The 23,564-nt window shown below is 40.1% G+C and overlaps 3 protein-coding genes across 4 annotated transcripts; 1 reads left to right on the top strand and 2 right to left on the bottom strand.

Annotated features, from left to right (window-relative positions):
- Positions 1 to 4,801: 4,801 nt before the first annotated feature.
- On the bottom strand, positions 4,802 to 13,475 carry LOC148326183 (sodium- and chloride-dependent GABA transporter 3-like). 2 transcript variants are annotated; one of them, XM_088311448.1, is made up of 15 exons: positions 13,358 to 13,475; positions 11,969 to 12,164; positions 11,759 to 11,893; positions 11,545 to 11,685; positions 10,270 to 10,351; positions 10,049 to 10,181; positions 9,823 to 9,957; positions 9,035 to 9,138; positions 8,836 to 8,960; positions 7,969 to 8,081; positions 6,443 to 6,580; positions 6,210 to 6,312; positions 6,010 to 6,110; positions 5,284 to 5,454; positions 4,802 to 5,189 (listed from the first exon to the last, which is right to left on the bottom strand). In XM_088311448.1, exons 2-15 carry the CDS (start codon positions 12,150 to 12,152, stop codon positions 5,121 to 5,123), a joined length of 1,734 nt encoding a protein of 577 aa, XP_088167574.1. In that variant the 5' UTR covers positions 12,153 to 12,164; positions 13,358 to 13,475; the 3' UTR covers positions 4,802 to 5,120. The 2 variants fall into 2 exon arrangements, with proteins under 2 accessions (XP_088167574.1, XP_088167576.1); XM_088311450.1 differs by having other exon boundaries at positions 11,969 to 12,158; positions 13,358 to 13,434.
- A 433-nt stretch (positions 13,476 to 13,908) lies between these two features.
- Positions 13,909 to 15,294, bottom strand: LOC148326182 (general transcription factor II-I repeat domain-containing protein 2-like). Its single transcript, XM_088310207.1, has one exon. The coding sequence runs from the start codon at positions 15,292 to 15,294 to the stop codon at positions 13,909 to 13,911; it is 1,386 nt and encodes a 461-aa protein (XP_088166333.1).
- A 4,318-nt stretch (positions 15,295 to 19,612) lies between these two features.
- LOC148326181 (growth arrest and DNA damage-inducible protein GADD45 alpha-like) lies at positions 19,613 to 22,342 on the top strand. Its single transcript, XM_088311634.1, has 4 exons — positions 19,613 to 19,801; positions 20,209 to 20,310; positions 20,419 to 20,647; positions 22,094 to 22,342. The coding sequence occupies exons 1-4, from the start codon at positions 19,752 to 19,754 to the stop codon at positions 22,205 to 22,207; spliced, it is 495 nt and encodes a 164-aa protein (XP_088167760.1). The 5' UTR covers positions 19,613 to 19,751; the 3' UTR covers positions 22,208 to 22,342.
- The last annotated feature ends 1,222 nt before the right edge of the window (positions 22,343 to 23,564 follow it).

Genomic DNA, 23,564 nt, shown 5'->3' with positions numbered 1-23,564 from the left:
TATTCAAAAAATTATTTAAAAGGTGGTAGTTTTGTGGTGATTGTTTTAACTTGGCAACGAATATTTCCATTGTGCTTTGTGGAAAATTGTATTCAAAATCTGAATGAAGGAAAAGACGACCATTTAATTTCTGATTTTATTGTAATGTTTTTGTTTTGTCTTTTATTAATTTAACACACATTTTTTTATTTCTAAAAATACACCAAAATGCATTCCGGTATTGACAGGATCGTTATTTTTGCCTTAACTGGATCAGTTTCGTGTGGCACATCTTAGTACCTCTTTGGGTGTAACAATCACTCGAAGGACAAAGCTGACAAACTGTGTTATTACAATGACACACACGCACACACGCACACACTCTCATACTTCACACGAATGGAGTCAAATTCATTTCAATGTCTTGGCCAGAAAGACACAGTAATTAGCCAGGTGAGCGGAGCGGGGGTGGGGTCACGTTCAGGCAATTAAGAAAGTGACAGCCCATCCAGTGTCGTGACAGACACGCGCACATACATTTAACATTCATACTCTTGACTGTTTCTAAAGTATTTGCAAACCAGGTAATTACCATGGAAACTGGATATCTGTCATCTATTCTCTCCATGTCCGTTTTACATCCTATCCACGAATAGCACAGTAAAAGTTTCGGGAAGATTGTTGGGGTATTTCAAATATATGAAAGACTTGTGCAATAAAAGCTGGAGTCCTTTTTTTTTTTTAATTACTCTCTGTAAATGCTTACTTTAGATCAACTTGGAATGCCCTAAATGAGGGTTGGGCAAACTATGGCCCGGGGGCCACATGCGGCCCGTTAAGATGTTTTCATCTGGCCCGCCGAACTTGAAAAAAATTAAATGAATAAGCCTTGTTGATGTTTTATTTTCTAAATATTGTGGTTTTTCAAAGACATATATTTTGTTGTCATGCTTTTGTTCACTTTCATTTAAAATTAAATTTATTTTTTCTCTTTTGCTCATATTTTTGTGAAAACTTTAATGAATGCTGAAACTTTACCGACTTCAGTCAGATTTTGCTTTACTTATTTCAATCACTGCCGCCTATAAAGGTAAATGTAAAACAAACAAACAAAAAAGAAACTAAACACTATCAATCCAAGCAAATGCCAACACTGTGATGAATATCTCATCCCCACAGTAAAGTCTTGTGACATTTTGCTCTCCCCTCCTTCGTCTCCCATCCCAGTGCAGCGACCACGGCACCAAATGTTAAGACTGTGTGTGTGTGTGTGGCATCGATGGCAGGATACAGTTATAAATGGCCATCATTTCCCCAACCACTCCGTCGTTCTCCATTGTGGAGCGGACGTCGCCGCGGGGCCTAAGAGAGGTGATGTGTGTGTGTGTGTGAGTGTGGGCGGACGTAAAAGTGTGTGTGTGTTTGGGGTGAGGGGGTGGGTGTTGTTGGAGTAATAGAGGAGGCAAAGGGGTCGAGAGTCCCGCGGGAGAGTTGTGACAGCAGAGAGTCGCACCGCAAAGCTGCAATGACATCAGTGTGTGGAGATGAGAAGACAACTGGCTAAATTTACGAGGTGTGATTTCATTTCAGCCCGCAGTACAATTTGGAGGTCAGGAGTCGGAACTTTCACAGTCAAACAAATACTTTTCTTCACATTTATCTGACCTAATATGCTCGCGTATTTTGGGATTTGGATTGTGTTTATTAGTCATATTCCTTGCAGTGAAGCCAGCTCAATTTACTCGACAACAATCGGCTTATTTTATTGCAGCTTATTGAGCCACTTAGTAGAGAAAGTTTTCTTCATTTGTATAAGAGTATGTTGTACTGCCCCCGGTGGCCAAGTCGTGCATCAAAAGGTGCTGCATTGAATTAATTTAATTCTTTACATTAAAATGTTGTTACTTTATGTTTTTTATAAACATTCTCTCAAAAATAAGTTCTCCTAGAATGGCCAAATGATGAGTTTAGGGTTTTGTTTTTATTTGGGTAGATGAAAATGATGCTGGAATGTGACAATGTGATATCCAATGTGATAATTAAATTAATTGTGGAAATAATATTAATTCTACATGATTAATTTTAACTGTTTCCTACGTTTTGAAAATCATTTGTATCTTTGAATTTTTAAAACTTAAAATGCTTATTTTGGCTCTCAATTGCTTCTTCACAACGAAATCGCAGCGGCGCATGCAAGAACGAAACTGCAACTATTTTATCAATCACACTGCACTGCTACCGAGCCGACATCGATACTCACTTGGTATCGATAATATCGATGTTCGGATCGACCCATCCACCACTAGTCGATCAGATAGATGGTCCGTTTAAATGTATGGAGGTTGAGCATAATGCGACTGTGTGGCACCACATAATCACGTTGATCAAAATATTATTATTCCATTCAAGATCGATTTTTTTTTTTATTCAATTTCGTGTTTTTTATTTATTGGATGAAAAAAGTAATTTTGTTTTGTCGGTTGCTAATTTAATGAATGTTTGCATGTCCCAGCCTCACAATCTTTATATAAGACTTTGGCTATTGTTTTATTGTAATAACCTCATTTGGCATCCCCACTCCGCGCACCCGTCAGTCTTAAACGCAAGCCACTGCTTCTGCCTTCATTGAATTCACTTGAGAACTGTTTCTTAATTGTATTTCATTTGGCATCGTCAGACTTTCAGATTTAAAACTACTCAAGACTGCTGGCCGTGTGCACCAATTATGAGCTTAGACATGATCTCCTTTTCTCTCTGATGGTTTGAAAGCAGTTGGGGAGTGACGGCCAAGAGATTAAATTGATCTGTAAAAAGCAAGTGGAGATAAAGATAAACACTTTGACCAGGATGGTCCAGCGATTTGGAGCCCAGTCACTTCTGGATTTCACGAGTTATTGTGGGAAATGTGAAATCTACTTGGCTTGCTTTTTTTTTTTTTTTTTTTAATGTCTAATTAAGTAGGACTCTTCTGTCGGGCACTCGGGCAAATTTGCATTCATGTCATTTTTGTTCAAACTGCAAACATGGTTGTCATTTTGACTGCATGAAATCTTTGATTGAATTGAAAATCAATCAAAGTGAATCATAAATCGAAACGAATCGAATCGGGCCCTTGTGTATCGAATCGAATCGATTTGACAAATTTGAATCGATTCCTACCTGCCCTACCTATTTCATTGCTACAAATAATATATTTTTTGCACTCATTCTGGTGATATATATATATATATATATATATATATATATAATGTCTTCTAATCAGGAGATCCGGAGGGCCTCTGATAGACGAGAGACGTGAGAGCAAAGCAAGGAGAGGAGGCTGCCGTTTGACAGGAGGCCTTTCCAAATCCCAGACTCATCCATCATCAGTGGCGTTTGCGCGCTCTGAAGGCCTCATAATAGCCTTTTGCATTTGGTGCCTTCTGGATTCCATCGGGGGCGGGCGAGGGGTGCGAGAGAACACAAAGGTGCAGATGAAGGTGGGGGTTTCAGTCATTCTCTTCTTTTTTTTTTTTTTTTTTTTACTCATCATCATCCAACTCTCTCCTTCATGGTCTTTTCCCTACATTTTGGGGAAAATCACTATCTGAATTGGAAAAGGGACCCTGGGGCCACAAGGCGCGGCGGCGCCTGTGTCTTTTCTTTTTTTTCTCCTTTTGGATAATTGACTCTCTTTGCCTGCTTGCATATAATTCATCAGTAGAAGAGACGCCGACGACCTCGCAACCTGGCAAAAACACACTACCTATCTTCTCACGCGCATTATTCACTCGCATATATGCATGCACGTGGACACAAACACACACAACATAAAGCAAGGGTTCCGTTTGACCCAACACACACACACACATTCCCTCCACCTGCCCCAGAGGAGCCAGCAGGCTGGAATGAGAAGAGGGAGCAAGCGGCAAGTTATCGGATGAAAAAGCTGAGATGATAGATGGGGCGCATTGTGGTATTATGAATGAATTAGACCTCCCAAATACCTTGAGCAGTGCAAACTGTCATCCGGTGTCTTTGCTAATCAGCCAGCAAATAGAGCTGTTTCTACATTAAAAGGGTCCAAGAAGGCGAGCGGGCAGAATTAATTGAGCAATCATGAGAGAAACATCATCCAGAGCCCTTTTCCCTCGCATTAAGCCATTCATCACTGCCCCAACACAAATCTGATCTCCCACTCCCACTTCTCCTCTTCAAATAGATGAGCATTACTGTGACAAGACACAAGTAGCTTTTGTCTTCTTCCGCACTTCATCATGGCTGTCACAAACTCTGTCCTATTTTTCAAACCACGTTTTTGTTTTTTTTTTCTGAGGGGGGGGGGCGTACCTGAATGATTTATAGACTTAATAGCGCACTTTGTGTTCTATAGCTCCTCTTTATTTAGTTTTATTTAGTAGTCAAACTTTTAGTCTGAGGTGGCAAATGCTAAGTGGTTCTCAAAGTGCAATACGGGTATCACTATTGGGGGACGTACTCTCCCTTTAGTGGTACCCGATACATTTGCAATTAATTGTACTTATTCTCAAAGACTTGTTTAGGTATTTGTTTTTATTTTACATGCATTTAGGCATAGTGTTGATGTTCAAACTGTGCATCATGTTATGCAGGTTTAGACTTTTATTCATATATATATATATATACACATACATATATATGTATATATATGTATATATATATATATATATATATTTATTTTGTTTCAATTTTTTTTTTTTTTCTCTACTTGGCAACTTGCCCTTTTTCATTGACAATCACGCAAACAGGAGGACCCTGACCCAAACACACAGGCTTCAAACACCCTCTGGTGGCCACAATTGGCATTGTTCAAGGTTTTATTTTTTTAGTTCTATTACTGCTGCAATATATTTAATCTAACAAAACAGTTCTATTACTGCTGCAATATATTTAATCTTAACAATGCAGTAGATAATTATTAACAATAAGAACATAAATTATTTTTAATTAAACGCAGTGACTGATTTCAATGCTTATTCCAAAATGGATCAAATCTAGAATTTGTTTAAAAAATATATATATTACAGGATCCATCGATACATACTGTTATGTTACATGTGTCTTTGCTGTCCATGCCTGTTGGTCTTTAATTCCTTTCAAGGCGTATTTGTGACTTGATAAAGCTACATTTTTCCAGAAACCACTGGCACAAGGAGTGACGTGTCAGTTGGCGTCGTCAACAGTATTATTCTCTGTAAAGTAAAACGGAGAGAGGTACCATTATTCCCGGTATTCTCAAACAAAATGGAAATAAAACAAACATGTGGTCTGTCATGTGCATGACACCTGAGGGATAGATCCTGGCGTTTTAGCCACACTGTAGAGAACCCACAGAGGAACCATGACAACTGAAGTGAATGCAAGTAATAGTCCCAGAGCGTATCCCCACCTCGGGTACTGGTACGTGTTATTGTATTTCAGAGGGGTGAATTGCACCAGAAAGAAAAGTAATACAACCTATGGAAGTAAGACAAAAGAGAAGACGTTGTTTATGATTTCATAATCACAACAGTATGTGATAAACATTGCACGAGACGGATCTGAAAATAAATCTGCATCTTAAATCATCTTTTCCCATTCAAAGCAATGGAAATGTCAGAAATCTCTTCCGGCCACTCAGATATAACCCCCAAAATATTTTACTTCATTAAAACTTACGGTATCATTTATATAGAAATGAAATCGATTTGCTGTTTTTTTTTGTTTTTTTTTTGCTTCATTTCAACAGACATTGTGCTGCTCCTCAAGGTGTGGGCATGTTGGCCAATATAATACAGGAAATGTCGATTCTGTACATGGAAACAGCTGCAGGATTATTGTTCTTCACAGAGGATCAATAATATATACCTGTTCATATTTTTATATATTCTGTCTACTTGTCGTGCTCACAAAGCGATTGACATGATTAAAACTCGTAATAGTAGAGCAGAGCTGCACTGCATCGTACTGAGAACATTCCTGAAATTGTCATTGGCGGGTCGGGGGACAGAAATCAACTGAAAATGTACTTACAGCTGACAAAAAAGGAGTCACAAACTTCCAACAATATTTCATATAAAGCGAAGGCCGATAACCAATCATATCCTTGATCTGATTGTAATAATTGTCAGCACCTTGGAGACAGACAGAAGGTGATCAGATTATGTTGAAGATGACATATTTTTGACAGGATTTTTTTTTTTTTTTTTTTTGCGCATGTATTCAAAACTCACCATATATCCACCCAATGCAAAGTGATTCCATGAGGGCAAACGTGATCAGGGGGATGCCGCTGCAGGCGTAATAGTCAAAAAGCTGAAACACATACATCCCTCCCTGCCGGCCATAAAAAAAAGACGTCGCAATAGAAATGTGGGAGATTATAAATTCACCGTCGATGTATCGACTACAAATCCAATACGAAGCTAGAAACAGGAATGAGCTGGACATATCTGAACACACTCACCTCAGTGACCATAGATAGGCCGACGCAAAAGCAAATGCTGCACAGAACCAGCAGAAGTATTTCACGCCGGTGTCCAGTGAAAAAGATAGACGGGTACAAATCTGATATCGAAGTGACCAATCCTTCAAGGTACACAAACTGCAGGAGGGAAATAAATTTTTTTTTTAAATTGTGAAATTTGACTAAAAATGAGCATTTTAGCAAAATTTGCACAGTGTCATGAATTCATTTTAGAGCGTGTTAGTTTTGATGCACAATGCTGTACGAGTATACTCGGACTTGGAAAAAAAATCATCTGATATTACACCACTACTTTAAAGAGGAAGTCAACCCCCCCCCCCCCTAAAAAAAAATATTTGCAATAATATGTTCTATGTGCCTCCACTCGTTGAAACACGACATTCTGATTAATACAGCTTTTGTGGAATTTGAGTTAGGCAGTAAAATCCAACCGTTTTTTTTTTTTTAGCCATCTCAGGGGGCGGCCATTTTGTGACTTGCGTCGACTGAAAATGAAATGAAATCACAGTTGTTCTGGACTCAGGGAACGACCAATGACGGCTCAGCTTCAGAAAACAGGCAACTGTGATGTCATTTTCAGTTGACTGAAGTCACAAAATGGCCGCCCCCCTGGATTTTACTACTTAACTCATATTATAGAAACGCAATATTAATCAGAAGGCCATTGAAAGAATAATTATCAAATTGTTAGCACACATTTGCTTTAATTTTTAATTTAGCAATATCACATGTAGTTCTAAACTAGAGCAATAGTATTAATAGATCGCAATAAATATCGACGTGAAATGTTCTTCCCTTGCAATGAAGAAAATAACAACCACCCAAAGTGAAAGTGTTAAAGGAAGATAACAAGATGGTGGCCTCCACTTCTCTTATCTGTTTGTCGCAGTGCAATGTTTTCAAGTTATTAAGTTGCATACGGGAGTGAGATGTTTTGCTGTGTAATGTTTTGACACGTTTTCGACTCACGAATACAGTAATCTTCTACAAACATGCGCACAAAAAAAACAAAACAATTCACGTATCTCCAACGGCTCGCGTGAAACCTCACCCCTTAGGTTGGAGACACCCATGTGAACTGGGACCTGGAAAATCAATGAAAGGAGAAGGAACGAATAAATAAGGTTAGAAGGAGACGAGCATTGCTACAGACTTTCTCGTCGTTCTCCTTGCAAGCTAAAGCTTTTATTTATTTATTTTTTATTTTTTTCATCCGCTAACTCTGCGCTTTGACTCCAAACAACTGGGCGCTATCCAAGCTAACGTTTTGAGCGTCTTTTCATTTTCAACCTGACAGGAATGTTTTGATTCGTGGGCCGGCATAGAACATGTTCTTGTTAAAATTAATAAATAAATAAATATATCGATTTGACTTCCCCTTTAAGGCACCAGATGACAACATTTTGTTAGCTGACTCCAAACTATGCTACGCAACAACAAATGTGTACCTAATATTGCGTCCAGTGAGTGTACGGCTGCATAGTCATGTCTTAAAATAATTTCACCTGACTGTCCAGTCCTAGGAAGATAATCATGATGAAAAAGAAGGCCGCCCAGAGTTGTGGTAAAGGCATCATGGCTACGGCCCGAGGGTAAGCAATGAACGCCAGGCCCGGACCTGCAAGTGACCCGTGGTGGACGTCAACACACGTCATTGAGAAGCGAAATTTGTCATTGTGGAAAAGAGCCAAGTGACTGCTGGTAATTAGAAAGTAGATCTCCTCGCATCATCGTTTGAAAGTCCTGCGTAGCGAAATTAGACCGTTTTGCCACCTTGGGAAGATAACTTGCTTACTTTACTGATTCCTTGCTTGAAAAAAGTCATTTAGTTACTTATGAGTATATTCTGATGAACTGGAACTAGTAACGTGTTGGATTAGTCATTACTGTAAAACGTGACCATTTGGGAGTACTCTCATCACTGAAATTAGAAAAACAGAAATAGTAATAGCAGTTTGATAACGTATAATAAACATACACATAATAATAAACATCGCAATATAATGCTCATCTTTGTATAGGCAACTAACGGACAACATTAGCTTGTGCAGCGATATCTTAAATCATGGGTGTCAAACTCTGGCCTGCGGGCCAAATTTGGCCCGCAACGTAATTATATTTGGCCCGCGAGGCTATACCAAATGACTATTATATACCATTTTACATTCAAAATGATAATAGTCATTTTAAAAACTAAAAATTGTTTTGAATTAATAAAAAAGACTTTTAATGAAAAAAATTCAATTAAAAAAAACTAAATCAGCATTTGTATTGTTATAAAAAATTAAATGCTGACCAGTGGCTTTGTTCGAGTTTTATTTTTCGGCCCACTGTGTATTTGAGTTTGACATCCCTGTCCTAAATGGTCGTACCTGATTCAGCTACTTCCGAGATGTCAATTCCCAGCTCATATGACATAAAGCCAAGCACGGAGAATATTGCAAAGCCAGCAACGATGCTGGTTAAACTGTTCAGGAGGCATAGTAGAAATGTGTCCCTGGAATGAAGAAAGTCACACAAGAAATAAATAAAAGGGTGGATAACAGAGTGGCGAGTAAAAGTGTTTCTTACCTGTAGCAGTTGTTGTTGTATTGGTTGTAACTTCCCAAAGATGGCAAACAGCCTGTGCAGACAGCGTAGGAGAATAATATCTGGCTTGCTGCATCCATCCACACCTGGGTGTTAGTGTTGCCATGGTTACAGGGAAAATGTAAGTAGTTACTTTATTGATTACTTGATTTTAAAAGTAAATTCAATTACAAGTTATTTTTCACCAGATATTGACAACCATGCTAACATAAAAACTGCATCCGGTTTTGACACTTAATTGGGAGTCCATCTTAGACAGTGGCATTTAATTTAATTTAATTTTTTTAATAAAATAAAGACAATCCTGTCAGGCGAATATTTTTTTTTTATACTAATTATTCGCCCAAAAAATCGTAATCACGATAAATCACATTTTTCTACTACTATTTTTTGTGAAGCTTGTAACAGATATTTACTTGAATAATATCTTGGAATTTGTATCAGAATTTTCAGAATATGCAAATTATTTTTGAAATAAATAAAAACAGAGTCAAAATATTTAACTGCGTTAAATTTTTAGATTAATCTACAGAGTTAACACTTTAATTTTGACAGCCCAACTTTTGCCTTACCAGTAGGAAAGAAATCTGAATTTACAAAAGAGAACAGCCTGTGACCTACTCAATTGATGTGTTGTCTAAAAATACGCTACCATAATCGGTTTCTTAAAATGAACCAAAAGAACATCTTGTTTCTGATTAAGACTGCGTTCGGGAATAAATTGTGCATTTACTGGCTTAACGAGAAATTTGAAAATATATTTGCCTTACTTGCGGCTCAGACAGACGTGAGGGATCAGGAGAGAGGTAAAATCGAATTCCATCCACGGCCCCAGGCAAAGTCAGACCACGGACCAGCAGAGCAATCATCATCACGTAGGGAAATGTGGCCGTGAAGTAGACGACCTGAAAGGAGATCACTATCAGCACACTAGTTGTACTTTTTTTTTTCTTCATGTGCTATTGTTGAGGGTGCCATGATTGTTTCGCGTATCACCTTTCCTGAAGATTTAACACCTTTCCAGACGCAGAAGTAACACATAATCCAGCTGAGCAAAAGACATCCAGCCAGGTCCCAACGTATACTTCCCACTTCCTCAATCCCGCCAGACAAATTCAGGACCCTCCTCCTAAATAAGATATTTTATTTTACTCAGAGTCTCTGAGACACGAAACTGTCTCACTGATTTAGGTCACAGACAGTCCAAGAATACATACTGCCAGAATTCTTCAACGGAAGACGTTGCATTTGCAGAGATGTTCTTTTTTGAAAGATGAGTACGATAATCAACACAGTCTCCTTGAAAAGAAAAATGATGCAATGAGTCTTTTTGTTGAATTTGTCTTTTAGTGTTGCAAAACTTCATTTGATTGTATTATCTCTCACTATTATAACGTTTGTTTGTTTTTTTTGTATTTTGGTTTAAATACTAATAAATTAAAAAATAATAATAATAAAAAGCATTGCGTTTCCTTGCGAAGTTTGAGAGATAACGCGTTTATTTTTTCCCGAAGGGTACGTTTTTTGTTTTTCAAGTGTGCGTTAATGTACTTCCGGGTCATCTCGGCAGTAAGTCAGGCGGTAAGAATCAAGGCTTGTTGCGGTCAAGAGATGTGCTGCAAATATTTTTTCTTTTTTTGAGATAGAGAATTGAGATAGAAAGAAAAAAATTATGTTAACTGTGCACACCGGATTTAGAAAAAATAAATAAATCATTACAAATTAAGTTTTCGTTACCCCGCAACTCGACCAGGGCTGAAGCACACGACGCTACTCCAGGTATCCAACCAAAATACTTTCATTAAAATCTGATGTTGAATTTCAAAATAAAAGGCCAAAGAAATCTGAACTCTTTATTTTTACCCCTAAAAAAACATTAAAAATTTAGTTTTCAAAATCTCGCAACTAGGGGACACTACGGCACCCCAGGTATCCAACCAAAGTACATTCATTAAGCCTGAAGTTGCATTTCCAAATTAAAAAAAAAACCTAAGAAATCTGAACTTTGTTCTTCTATTACAAATTTCGAACGTGCATGCATTAGTTGGTTTCGCTTTCATTTTGAAGGTGGCCAACGGCGCTCGCTGTCGGCACATTACCGTAATGCACCATAATGCACCGTAATGCACAGTATTAAAAGTCGCAGTGGCGGCTGGCATGACTGGGGCTTTGCGTGTGGAAACTGGCCTGGCCGCAGTAAATAGTAGTGATTGCTAAATAAAGCTTCAAATCTGCTTCATGAACCAGTTGTAGTATTTTTGGACTCCAATAAATGGCACTTTCTGTTCAAATTGGCCTGAAAGCACACTGACTTGCCATTTTTTAAACCCTCTATTTAAACCAACAGTGCCATCCACAGGACACACAAATACAACAACTGGTTCATGAAGCAATTTTGAAGCTTCATTTTCCCATCACTAGTAAATAGTGCACCTGTACTCCACACAATGTGGTCTGCAGGAGTAGCCGTGTCCTACTAGAGTATAGTGTACCTGTGTTCCAGGTATTGTTACAGCTGGCCCACGGGAGTTCCGAATGGAAGGACGAAAAGAAGTAGAGGAAGCCCCATGCCAGGATGATGATGTAATACATGACCGTAAACAGCATCACCACCAAACTGCCGTACCCTAAACCTGTAAACAGTTCAGCAATCCCAATGTCAAACAAAATTCTCCGTCATCTTTCTCTGTGACAGGAGCAGTGTACCCTCAAGCAAAGGACAAATTTTCCTCCAGCATGTGATTCCACCTTGACCGGTTAACTGTCCCAAAGACACCTCCATGAAGAAGGTGGGGATTCCACAGGTCACCAGAAAAAGCACGTACGGCACCAAGAAAACACCTAGGAGGAGAAAACGGTGTGACAAGTGCAGTGTGACTTCTTATTAGTACATTGAGATGCGTTGCATCCTCTTACCGCCTCCATTCTTGAAGCAGAGGTAGGGAAATCTCCAGACATTCCCCAGACCGATAATTTCTCCAACCACGGCGAGAATAAACTCTCTCTTATTGGCCCACTTGCCTCTCTTGATCAACAGAGGATCATTCGGCTCCTGCTCACTTTTCAGTGGACTCATTTCTGGAATATTTGTCGGCTCCATTTGGACCTGTTTCTTGAGAATGTAAAGACCACGTAGTGGACATTTTGCACAGGAAAAGTCACGTGGCAGCAAAATTGTTGCAAGACGCTTGGACCTCAAAATGATTTTTCTCTACAACCTGCCGTTATAAGCCACGGAAAAGGACATTGGAACACCCAAAGTCTGAAATGCCAGGCATAGGGCCGGGCGAGATGGCTGACCACAATATTGTGACGCAAATATCGGTCGATATCAGTCGATATATACATAGAATTATTATTATTATTATTAATTTTTTTACCATTGAAAATAAAAAAGGGAAAGGGCTGAATTCAGATTTGTTTTATCTTAAAATGTAACATTTAACCTTCAAAATGAACTAGTAAAAAAATCAAACGCAAGCCAGCCTCCCTTGTGATCTGTGTCTGCGCAGGGTGCTTGTTATCCTGCTACGTACGCCGGCCTCGCTTCTCCGGAGCTCTCGTGTGATGGAGCTACGGGCCGGTTCCACAAGTCGGCCGGTAAGTCGACCTTTCTGTCGAATCTGCTCCGTCGTCTTTTATGTTTTATCGATAATGTATCGATACCATTTTCTATTGATATCAATCACCCAACTATCGCGATACATATCGATATCGAATTATTGTCACTGCCCTAGTCAGGGAGTTGTAAGGAGCTGTTTTCCGTTACGGACATTCAGTATCACGGTGAAAAAGCTTTGCTGGTTTTGATTAAGACTGTTTGATTTCCACTCTTCATCTAATCTGCTTAATTTTTCTTCCAACATGCCAAACAATTTGATTCCTGAATCAATCCCGCACATTAAGATGTTAGAACAGTCCATTGCATGAAAAGGTAGGTGAGACAATCGAAACGATAATGTTTTTGTTCCCTGTGTTCTTAAATGTGTGAATTTAAACTAAAGCAATTATTGAAAGGACAAAAAAAAAACAGAGGCAGCTCTATGCATATGTAAACAGATCCAAAACATGAAAACTTAAAAATTAACTGCTCACTAACCATTTTAACCAAATGGTTTATTCATTGTATGCTTTGCCGTACCGTGACACATTATTGGATTTGAATGAATTTGAGCAGCAATGACCAAATTGTATTTTTTCAGCAAAACACAAGGGAGAAACATCAAACATGCAATGATTTCATTGGTCAGGATCATGCGACATCATCATTCATCGCGACTAATATGTAAAAGTCAATAAAAGTACCTCGTGCTGTGTTGCTTGGATCCAGTTGCAGTTCTTCCCGAGGATGTCGCAACCTTGTAACAGATTGTAAGAGTCAGTGATGCTTTGATAAACGCCCTCAACGTATATTGGACCAATAGAAAAAGAGTGATATGACCTCTGTTCCTCAGTGCAGTTTTCTCCCCCCCCCACTCCCTCATTTGCCAAGTCATGTCTGTAAAACCAAATTTGACAAACCCAACTTGAAGCCCAACTCAATAAACAAACTATTATACTCATTAAAAAGCAGTTGATGTCAATTTGTAGTATGTAAAATTCTTTAACATGCAAGTTGTCGAGGCGCTTTTTCCTCTGTCCTGAAAACATTGTCGTTTTCTGTTCCCCCATTCTAATAATATAAAATTGTAGCCAAAACTTGAATTAGGTCAAATGCCAACGTCGTGTCAAAAGCGAGCTTTTAAACTAATAAATTAGCTTCGTTTCCATTGACTGCTCTTTGCAAAACAAATAGAGCACTTGTTCACTTGTTTGCCTTCCTCAAGTAAACCGTGTAGTACATCTTGAGTAATCACTTAGGACAAACAGTCCATCTCCGCATTAAATGGGTCGACAAGGAACGTAATCTGTGGTCTTTTCAGTTGTAGATCACGGAACCGGGTCACAAAGTTTTCGTGCAAGTTTTCAATCAGCGTTGCATATCTGTCTCTTTTCTTTTTCAGGGCGGCACTGGTGACATGTTCACTGGCTTTTAGCAGAGTGGGAAAATGCGTTAAATCTTTCTTTTGAATTTGCGTCTTGAACAGTTTCAGTTTGTTGATAAACGCAAACACACATTGCACGAGGTCAGGCAGCATTTTTAACTTGCCTTGCAGGGTTAGGTTCAGTCTGTCCAAGTGACACAGCATGTCGACCAAAAATGCCAGATCCATAATCCACTCGAGGTCCGAGAGCTCAGGATAGTCCTTGCCCTTCCCTTCCATGAACAGTTTTACGGCATCCAAAAGCTCAAAGAAGCGAGAGAGCACTTTGTCTTTTGACAGCCACCTCACAGTGCAGTGCAGCGACAGGTCACCTGGAAGCCCTTGGTCCAGCTCAGCGATGAGACTCCTGAATTGCCTGTGGTTAAGCGCGTGTGTGCGGATGTAGTTCACGATTTCCATCACAGGCTTCATGACGTTGTCTGAATTCAATGATTTAGACACGAGTTGCTCCCTGTGGATGATGCAATGGAAATTCCAAAAGTCGGGAAATGTTTGATCAGTTTTACATAGCCCCACAAGCCCGTTCACGGATCCGATCATGGCCGGCGCTCCATCCGTGGCTATTGCAGTTAGTTTTGCTATGGGCAGGTTCGCTTTTGCAAATGCAGCCATCATCGTTTCTTTCACATCTATGCCATGGGTTCTGTCTTTTAATGGCACAATATCAAGGAATTCTTCTTTGATCATACATTCGTTTGACACAGACCGTGCAAAAATTGCTAACTGAGGCTTGTCTTGTATGTCACAGCTCTCATCCAATGCCACACTAAAATACTCACATGCTTGAAGGTCAGAGTGCAACTGTGATTCAATAGCAGTGTTAATGTCCGATATTCTGCGTTCAACAGTGTGGCGCGAGAGTTGGACATCTGATATGCTTCGTTTTAGTTTGTTGTCTTCAGGAGACAAGATTTCAACAGCGTCATTAAGGCATTTTTTTATGAAGTCCCCTTCACTGTATGGCTTTTTAGCCTGTACGATGTTCCAAGCCAGTTGATATGAAGCAAGCGTTATGGTTTCTGAGTGTTTTGTTAATTTTTTGAAAAACTGCATCTGCTTTTCTGCCTGACTTTTCAAAGTGACCAACCTCTGCTTGCGAAGTTCAGTCCCTTTTGGAAATTCCTGGTCGATGTAAGGATGGATTGAGTTGAAGTGACGCCAATGATGCCTGACATATAAGGCAGAATGGCTTGCCATTACGTTCAACACAAAAATATAAATTCTCCCACTCTGTTAAAAATGTCCTGTTCTCTTCTTCATATTTTCGTTTGGCTGTGCATTTTTTCCCTGCCATTTTGAGAGCGAACTTGAAACAAATTATTTACAACTCAAATAATCTCGCGCGTTTGACATCACATCAGACGTTATTCTTCTTCTTCTTTTCAATTCAAACTGGCTCACCCGGTCAGCGCGCCACCTAGTGTAAATGAATGGCAGCGCCAGCCAAGCATTTTTTAAGCTTGTCATGTGAAAGCTCCTGAAGCCCCGACGAGTGGATCCCCGAGTGCAGGTAACAGGCTAAACTAGCAGCTGTTTGACGGCTCGGACTACGTGCTGGGACCCTGTGTGTACTATTGATGAAGTTTGGTGCAGTTCTGAGCATTATTTGTGGCTAATAGTGGCGTTTGCGGTCGGACAGTGGCTCCGTACAGCGCCGTATGTGGCGATAGTGCGGTATTTGCTGAAGTTGGTGGATCTCGTGAATCTAGCGGTCCGGTAAATTAATCTCTTGAGGGGGGGGTTGTTACGGTGTGTTTGACCATGGTTTACACTTACGCCTTACGCCAGAATATCGCTTAAAGAGCCGCATGAAATCAGCCAAAGAGCCGCATGCGGCTCGAGAGCCGCGGGTTGGCCACCCCTGACTTTGGTTATTGTTTCACCAGCAAATACACTTCACATTTCGACATTTGAGTGGGATACTTGGAATGCTGTCGGTTTGCAATTAGCACATAAGCAGCACCATGTAAGCCATGTAGTCTTTTTTAAATCCAATTGTTTACTTAAACTGTTTTGTGCAATTTGCTTATAATATTTGTCTAGAAGTTAGCAGCACTGTGATCTAGTGGTTCATGCATCTGCGTCATAGTTTCCGCGTATAATTGTCTATATAACAACCTGCACATTGTACATTTGTTTTAGTGTCAGCAGTTTATTTATTTATTTATTTGCACTGCAATAAGAAGATTGAGCATATTTCATATTCCATTCCTCCATTGCTGTAGTGGTACGTGTGCCACTAGTGGTAAACAGGCTCCCTCTAGTGGTATGCAAAGGAATCACTGCCATAGTACAGTTAAATTGTATTCGATTTTGAGGTGGCGTAAAATAAATTTACATTTCATCTTTAAGAGCTGCTTACTTTCCGACCCTCTATTTCTGTGCAATGAGTATTTACCTGTAGTCACTGTTTAATTCGTTATTTTTAATTTTCCTATATTTAAGCACGGTGGTTGACTGGTTAGCACTCACAGTGAAGAGATTGTGGGTTAGAATCCAGGAACCACACTCAGGATTTACTTCACAGCAATACCAAATTAATTTGTTATGTATTAAATTTGTCTTTATTGTAATTGCAGAAAGACTTGCCAGGTCATGCTTGGGATTTTTTTAATTTTAGTATTCTTGGCAAAAGTGTAATAAGTAAAGTTGTATTGTATTGTATTGTAATGTAATGTTTGTATGGGAGGGAAACCACAAACGGGAGGTTAACAGAGTCCAGACGATTACTACACTAATGTACCACAATGAGAGCAGCAAAATATTCCCTAACTTCCACAGTCGGTCTGTCATTCACAACTGTGCAAACGTTTGGAGGTGATCTCGTCAAAGTACAATATTAATCCATAAAGTATTCCGCAGACCACAATTTGTGTTATATTTGATATCATTCTTTGAGTCTCGATTAGCTTTGAAGTGTCGATGCGAAAATGAATCCCCTTAGGAAATTGGTATGTAACGTAAATGACAATGAATTTGTCCCCACTGTGCCAATGTTCTGCTTGTAACAACAACAAATGTGTGTGTGTTTTTTTTAATGACTGACAGTGACTGGTTTTGAAAGATGAAAGGATCAGAGGGCCTTCGATCACGTGACCGTCGCTCTCGCGCCAGTGTTTTGGATCTTGCGCGCGCTTCCGGTTTGTTTGACGACACCTGGGAGCGAGCCAATCAGAGAGCGTTCTATCCTCAGCTCGCGTCCCGTTGCTATGCATTTGTCACTGGCTGGAAGTTGGAGGAGTCTCTCATGGGATTCCCAATAACGTCTCGCCTCGTGAGCAGCAAGGAGGCCGCGCATCACTGACTGCCATTTCTCTTGGAGTGTTTCACTCAGCAAGTGAGTAAAATTGGAGTTTTTAATACTATTTCGTAAACGTAGATACGTTCATATTCTGACGTTTGGGGGAAATGTTTCTCTGAGTCGTTTGGGAAGAAGGAAGGAGTGGGGTAAAAAAAAACACACCAAAAAAAAAAAACATTCGTCGTGAATCCGTTTAAAAATGGAAGCTGTATCTTGACATGAGTACTTTCTTTTGTTGTGCGCTGGTGTCAAAGTTACTCACTCCTAAATAATAATTACTGCTCACGATGTAATGAGGCAAACTACAAAATACTATATTAGCCTGTCAGAACTGATAAAAAAAAATTCTTGGACTGTATGTTTTTTTAGATTAGACAGAGAATATATACTTGAAGGCCAGAAATTGGTGGTGGTGGTTTTCAAGCTGCCTCAACATACAACAATTGTGCACCCTGGTCTGTTGTTAACCAACTGCAGGGCATGTATAGACAAACAACTATTACGCTCACATTCACATTTAAGTACAAATTGAAGTCTTCCTTGTAGCTAACATGAATTTTTATTGACTTTGGAAAGAAACAGAAATACCTGGAGAACACTACAAACATGCAAAGGCCACACAGGAAGGCTGGAGCTCAGATTTGAACTCTGAACCGCAAAACTGTGAGGCAGACATGCTAACCACTTGGCCATTGTTTGTACAACTAGTGAATTAAAAATTTTGGGACATTTGAAAGCCTTCAACGAACATTTTTGGGGGAATTGGGGAGGAAAACAACTAAGGGGAGAGCATGCAAACTCGGCCAGAGCTCGGAATCGAACGCTGTAATAAATTAAGGCAAATTCAATGAGAAGAAATGGCCTTAGATGAACTCTCTCTTTAAACTTTTGAAACAGCATGCAGCATAATTATATGAGGCTAAGAATACATGCAGCAGGCGGATGGTAGCTCAAAGTAATGAAGTAAAAGTAGCGTTTCTTCTCGACGGATGCATTCAATTTATGCATTTAATATTATTTATCCAAATAGTTCTTTAAGGAGTTGTACTGTCAGAAATGTAGCATTTTTTTACAGACTGCTGAAAAAGAATGAAACATCTGAAACAATGTTCAGTACACACAAACACAAAATAATGCATCAACTAATCATTATATTGCTAATATATTTCAGAACATAAAAGCAGTTGGGGGAGGGGGCATGGAGAAACTCCTGCAGCACTCCTTGTGTCTTCAGACCAAATTGGTCAATCTAAAAAGCAGAGTATCCGAATCAGTCATTTTCATCGTGTATATTCTGCTTTCATAATTATATTGCAATGAAATACTGTCTTCATGGGAACAACTTTAGTAAACGATGTGATATTTTTTAGGGTGACATTACTGCAAGAATTTTGTCTTTCATCAATGGAAGTTATGGTTGCAGAGCATTTGCAGTCATGATCTTTTTTCACATTATGTGTGCAATTTGTATGTCAAGCTCATCATGTCCACTCTGTTATAGCTACGTATCAATTGATGCAAAAAATAATAAAATAGAAAATATATGTATTTAGGAGTAAGAGCGAAGCTCCACCATGTGCTCATTAAAAGTTAACTGATTTTTATGGCGTCCGAATTGACACTTAAGGCGACTGCCTGTTATTCCACAAGCGGCCTGTAGGTGGCTTCAAACCAGCATTCGCATGATTTGGATTTTTTTTTTTCATGGCGACTGCCTGCTGTACCATAACCAGCCTGTAGGTGGCTTCAAACCACCATATGGACGATTTAGATATTTTTTCATACTTTTTGGGGAGCTGGGGTGCTGGTTCGTAGAAAACGCTTATTGCCTATTTATCAACTTATTTATTAAATATTTTAGGGGGCCTAGGGAAAAAAGAATCACCTTTTTTCAGTGCAGTCATAATGAGCGTCCCTGAGTCCACTGTACAGTACTGTAAAAGTAAAAAAAAAAAAAAATCTAATTTAGTACACTTCATAGCAAGACACCCTGAACGCAACTTCAGTACCCTAACTAAAAGTATGTGCACGTCGTTCCTCGTCCCCACTGTTGAGTTGCAAGCAACATTTGTCTTTGGTCAACGGCTGCAGTTGCACGAGCAGCCCAGCTGGAGAGCGGCCCGCCTTCCGTGCAATGTCACTGGAGCGTTGTCCGAAAAATTAGCATAGAGCCAATCATGAGTGCTATGCAAATGTCCTGCAAATGTTTGCCATTGTCCTCCGAAGCTCTTATGTGAAACTGCTAGATTGAACGCCTCACTTGCACGAGAAGCAAAAGGACGCTCCACACACGTGTTCTGAAAAGAGAAAGAGAAGCAACCAGAAGTTCGCTTGAAATTGGATTTGGGATTGTATGTACAACATGACATTTGAGGAAATAAGTGGGGATAACTCTCAAGAAAGGTATGGATTTGCATCAGTTTCCTTGATGATTTTTTTTTTTTTTGTCCCGTGGTGCGTGCATGGATCGTCGCCGGCCGGCCGGCGTGTGCGCGTGTAGACGCGACGAATATGTAAATTAAGCAGCGACAACAACTACAAGATATCAAAGTGTTCCGTAAGATCTGGTGTACTTTATTACCTCAAACGACGCTGCAAACGGCTTGAAAGTGAGCAATCGGCTCTGTGCATGTCCACGTTCAAAAAGTGCGAACATCTGCCTGTTGCGTTTGCAGTCGTTGGCCAAAAGACGTTCAAAGACAAACAAAGATGATTTTTAAAAGAGTCCGTTTAGCATCGGCCGGAAAGTGCTACTTTCATGTGCCTTTTTGGTAATGAGTGAACTTTTTTTTTCCGGCACGGTGTTGCAGAATGGATTCAGTGGCGAAAGCGTTAGAAGAAGTCCTGACCAGAGCCTTACCACACGGCTGCATAACTGTGGGCGTCTACGAGGCAGCAAAGTCCCTCAATGTGTAAGTACAATCCTGTTACACAATTCATGCATTTTACTAATCGTACTATTGTATGCACAGGAGCTTTTGTCGCCCACAATACTCTATTGTCATCTTTTTCCTCCCCAGGGACCCCGACAATGTGGTCTTGTGCATCTTGGCGGCCGATGACGAAGATGTGAAAGACGTGGCCCTGCAGATCCACTTCACGCTCATCCAGGCTTTCTGCTGCGAGAATGACATCAACATCCTGAGAGTGAACAACACCCGGCGCCTGGCTCAAATTCTGGCGGCGGGAGGAGGAGGAGGAAAGCAAAGTGGGGGCGAGCCCATGGACCTGCACTGTGTGCTTGTTACTGTAAGTACTCTCTTTTTCACTTGAATTTTTCAGACGACATTTGTAAGCAGACATTTCTGCTCGCTACCTCACAATATTCACATTCATACAGGTTATTTCAGTCTCATGGTATTAAATCAAGCGCAACTGGATGGTTGTGTATTTTTTATTTATTCATTTTTTTTTAGAATGCGTTTCGCCTCACATTTGTGCAGGCTGCATCAGTGCACGCACATCGGTTAGATAGGAAAACTCAAGTCTGAATGTTGGTGCGCAAACTGACGAACGTCCCAACCACGAATGGGATCATGCTTCTGGGATTCAAAAGTACAACAGTCATTTGGGCTGGAGAACCCTCGCTAATTTCCATTCAGTTGTCAAAAGGAAAATTTTGTGGAGCCTCCCCAAGGCCAAATGAGGCCGTGTTGTTAGTTTGAAGGGAAGCCGCCGTACTTTGGCAGAAAAAAACCTTTGTTACTCTTTTTAACCTCCCCTAAAAAGATTTAAATTGGGAGTGGAGACTTACATGGATGAAAGCTGATTCGGATGTGCAAGATATTCCACAGCCAAAACGAAGAGTTGGCGTTGATAGAGTTTCTGTCAAAAAAACACACATTAGAACAATTGGTTAAATCAGTTTTAAACACTATTCAAGTTAGGAAAAAAAATACTTTGTGTCCAGAGCGATTTGTGTTTATTGCATCAAAATCGGTATTGGCAGTGTTAAAATAAAGTATTTTTATTTTTTGCTATTAAGTACATTTCAGAGTATGTACTGTTTGACACACACACACACACGCTATATGATATACATATATTTGTGATGTAACAATTACTCGATTAATCGACACATAATCCATTATACTATTTTGATAATCAATTCATAGTTGAGTGAAGTCTGTTACCTAGAAATTGTCCCAATCCTCAGAATTTCCGCCTTTCAACAAAAAAATATTCCAGATTTCTGCAATCCTTCATGATGGCAGACCTTTGAGATCAGATCAGATCTTTGAGTTGAAACAAAGGAAGGATTTACTTTTACTTTGAAAACCAGTGAGCATCATTTATACCAATTTTTGGCCGACACATCATGGAGCAAACAAAAGTTTTTTTTTTTTTTCTAAATCTGATGTATCAAGCTACTCGACTCGGGTGCAAAAAAAAAAAAAAGCGAGATCGGGACGTGACTATTTCGACTTAAGTGTGCCCACCCTTTCTCATGCAGATGAACGAGAAATGCAGACTTTTTTTTTTACTGGCAACATACATGAAGGCTGCTTCACGTGACTGAAACTAAGTCTCGTGTGCATTTTGGTAAACATATACATGACTCCTCCCGCCTGTGACTTGTGAGGAATGTCTGTAGAAGGGAATACCTCATACACACACACACACACACACACACACAGAGGCCACTTGTCCGTTTAGGTGCAGCGTATATGACTCAACTTCTCCTTTCTTTTCCAGAGCCCCGAGTCGTCGTCGTGGAAGGACCCCGCATTGAGCAAAGTCAACCTCTTCTGCAGGGAAAGCCGCTGCATGGACCAGTGGGTGCCCATCATCAACCTGCCCGAGCGATGAAAAGAAAAGAAAAACACTTGAAAGGACGTTCCAAATCTGCACCGCAGTGGATGCATTACCAGCTGCCGATCAAGTTCCGAAGCACTACTCGGGTTGGATCAAAACAAAAGCTAAAAAAAAAAAACACCAAAAAAAAAAAAAACAAGAGACAGATCCTGTTGTGTAGTTGGAATGAATTTACAAAAAAAAAAAAAGCAAAAAAAAGTGGGATGGGAATTTCCACTTGTTTTGGAGTTGTGTCTGTCCGTCGTGGCAATCGGCCCTCGCGTCGTCACGGATGACGTTAATGGAGCCGGTCGGTTTGCGTTTGTTGGCGTCAGACGCCGGACGTGGCGCAGGCGGAAGGATTACATCATGCGCGGCGGCCGCTGTTGCTTCACGGGAGCCTGTGTGACGCGTTTCAGGAAAGGTGGAGCGTCAGCCGGAACTCTGAGCCGAGGCCTCGGCATCTCTGTTCAAACAAAGCACTTAAAGCACTGGAGCTTTTTGTTTATTTTGATTTCATATTTCATTCAACTGTTAATATTGTTGCTATAATTTAAAAAAGGGAAAGGGCTATTATACATCCAGTGAAGTGTGTATTTAATAATTCTTATGCCAAGTACAATTGTCGTGTTACAATTTTAAGTTATTTTCAAATATATTTAAGTATATTTATGTTTTCTTTTTTTTACTTTTGCAGAATCTGACTGGACACGCGTATTGATGTCAATAAAAAAAAAAAAGTATTTGTTCTGAGCCACAACTGTGTTCCTCCTTTCATTTGCGGAAAACGAGCGTTGTGACCTTTAGCATGCGGTTGTAAAAGGAGCGTCACGTGCCGATCACGGGGGTCACGTTGGCCTCTGTGGCCTCGCTGCCATCTCTGAGCTAAAGAGAACAATAATCCTCGGCGCGCTCTCTGCTCGGCTTCTGCGTGGCTCAGCACCACCGTGCTCATTCACCCAAAGCCACTCTCCCAATTCGCTCTTGATTTGTTGCGAGGGTTCACTTGGCCTTCTTGTGAGCTGGCTTCCTTCGCCGGAGCTCGTGCTACTTAGACATTTTCACATGAGCCAACAGCAACCCGGCAGCGAGGGGCCTAGTTTATCTTGATGCAACGTGACGTCAGAGTGTTCGGCTGATTCAACATGTAGAATCATGTCGGGCTGCCGGTTTAAATGATCACTGGGAAGTATAAAAATATGTTTTAACATGACATTAAGGGGCGGAGGAGCTCAGAGAGGGTGAAGTGAGACCATTTAAAACTTTAATAAGAAATCATTTTAAAATGAATATTGCAGTGAAAGGAAATACCTCGCTTTCTTAAGATGGAAGAAATAAAATGAAAACAGCCGGGGCCCTAAAATTGAACCCT

The sequence above is a fragment of the Idiotropiscis lumnitzeri genome, chromosome 12 (assembly GCF_059441095.1).
Source record: "Idiotropiscis lumnitzeri isolate Australia: NSW breed Sydney's pygmy pipehorse chromosome 12, RoL_Ilum_1.0, whole genome shotgun sequence".
NCBI classification, from domain to species: domain Eukaryota; kingdom Metazoa; phylum Chordata; class Actinopteri; order Syngnathiformes; family Syngnathidae; genus Idiotropiscis; species Idiotropiscis lumnitzeri.
The sequence above is the reverse complement of the archived record's forward strand: the minus strand, read 5'-3'. Positions and strand labels throughout refer to the sequence as shown.

What these genes read in the sequence shown, in the direction of transcription:
- LOC148326183 (XM_088311448.1), bottom strand. Translation starts at nt 12,152, where the DNA reads ATGGAGCCGACAAATATTCCAGAAATGAGTCCACTGAAAAGTGAGCAG. An exon ending in GTGTTAAATCTTCAGGAAAG is followed by an intron (nt 9,958 to 10,048) that starts GTGATACGCGAA and finishes ATCTCCTTTCAG; the next exon opens with GTCGTCTACTTCACGGCCAC. An exon ending in TCCTAGGACTGGACAGTCAG is followed by an intron (nt 6,581 to 7,968) that starts GTGAAATTATTT and finishes TCCCTCCTGCAG; the next exon opens with TTTGTGTACCTTGAAGGATT.
- LOC148326182 (XM_088310207.1), bottom strand. Translation starts at nt 15,294, where the DNA reads ATGGCAAGCCATTCTGCCTTATATGTCAGGCATCATTGGCGTCACTTC.
- LOC148326181 (XM_088311634.1), top strand. Translation starts at nt 19,752, where the DNA reads ATGTACAACATGACATTTGAGGAAATAAGTGGGGATAACTCTCAAGAA. An exon ending in GGGGATAACTCTCAAGAAAG is followed by an intron (nt 19,802 to 20,208) that starts GTATGGATTTGC and finishes ACGGTGTTGCAG; the next exon opens with AATGGATTCAGTGGCGAAAG. An exon ending in GCAGCAAAGTCCCTCAATGT is followed by an intron (nt 20,311 to 20,418) that starts GTAAGTACAATC and finishes TTTCCTCCCCAG; the next exon opens with GGACCCCGACAATGTGGTCT.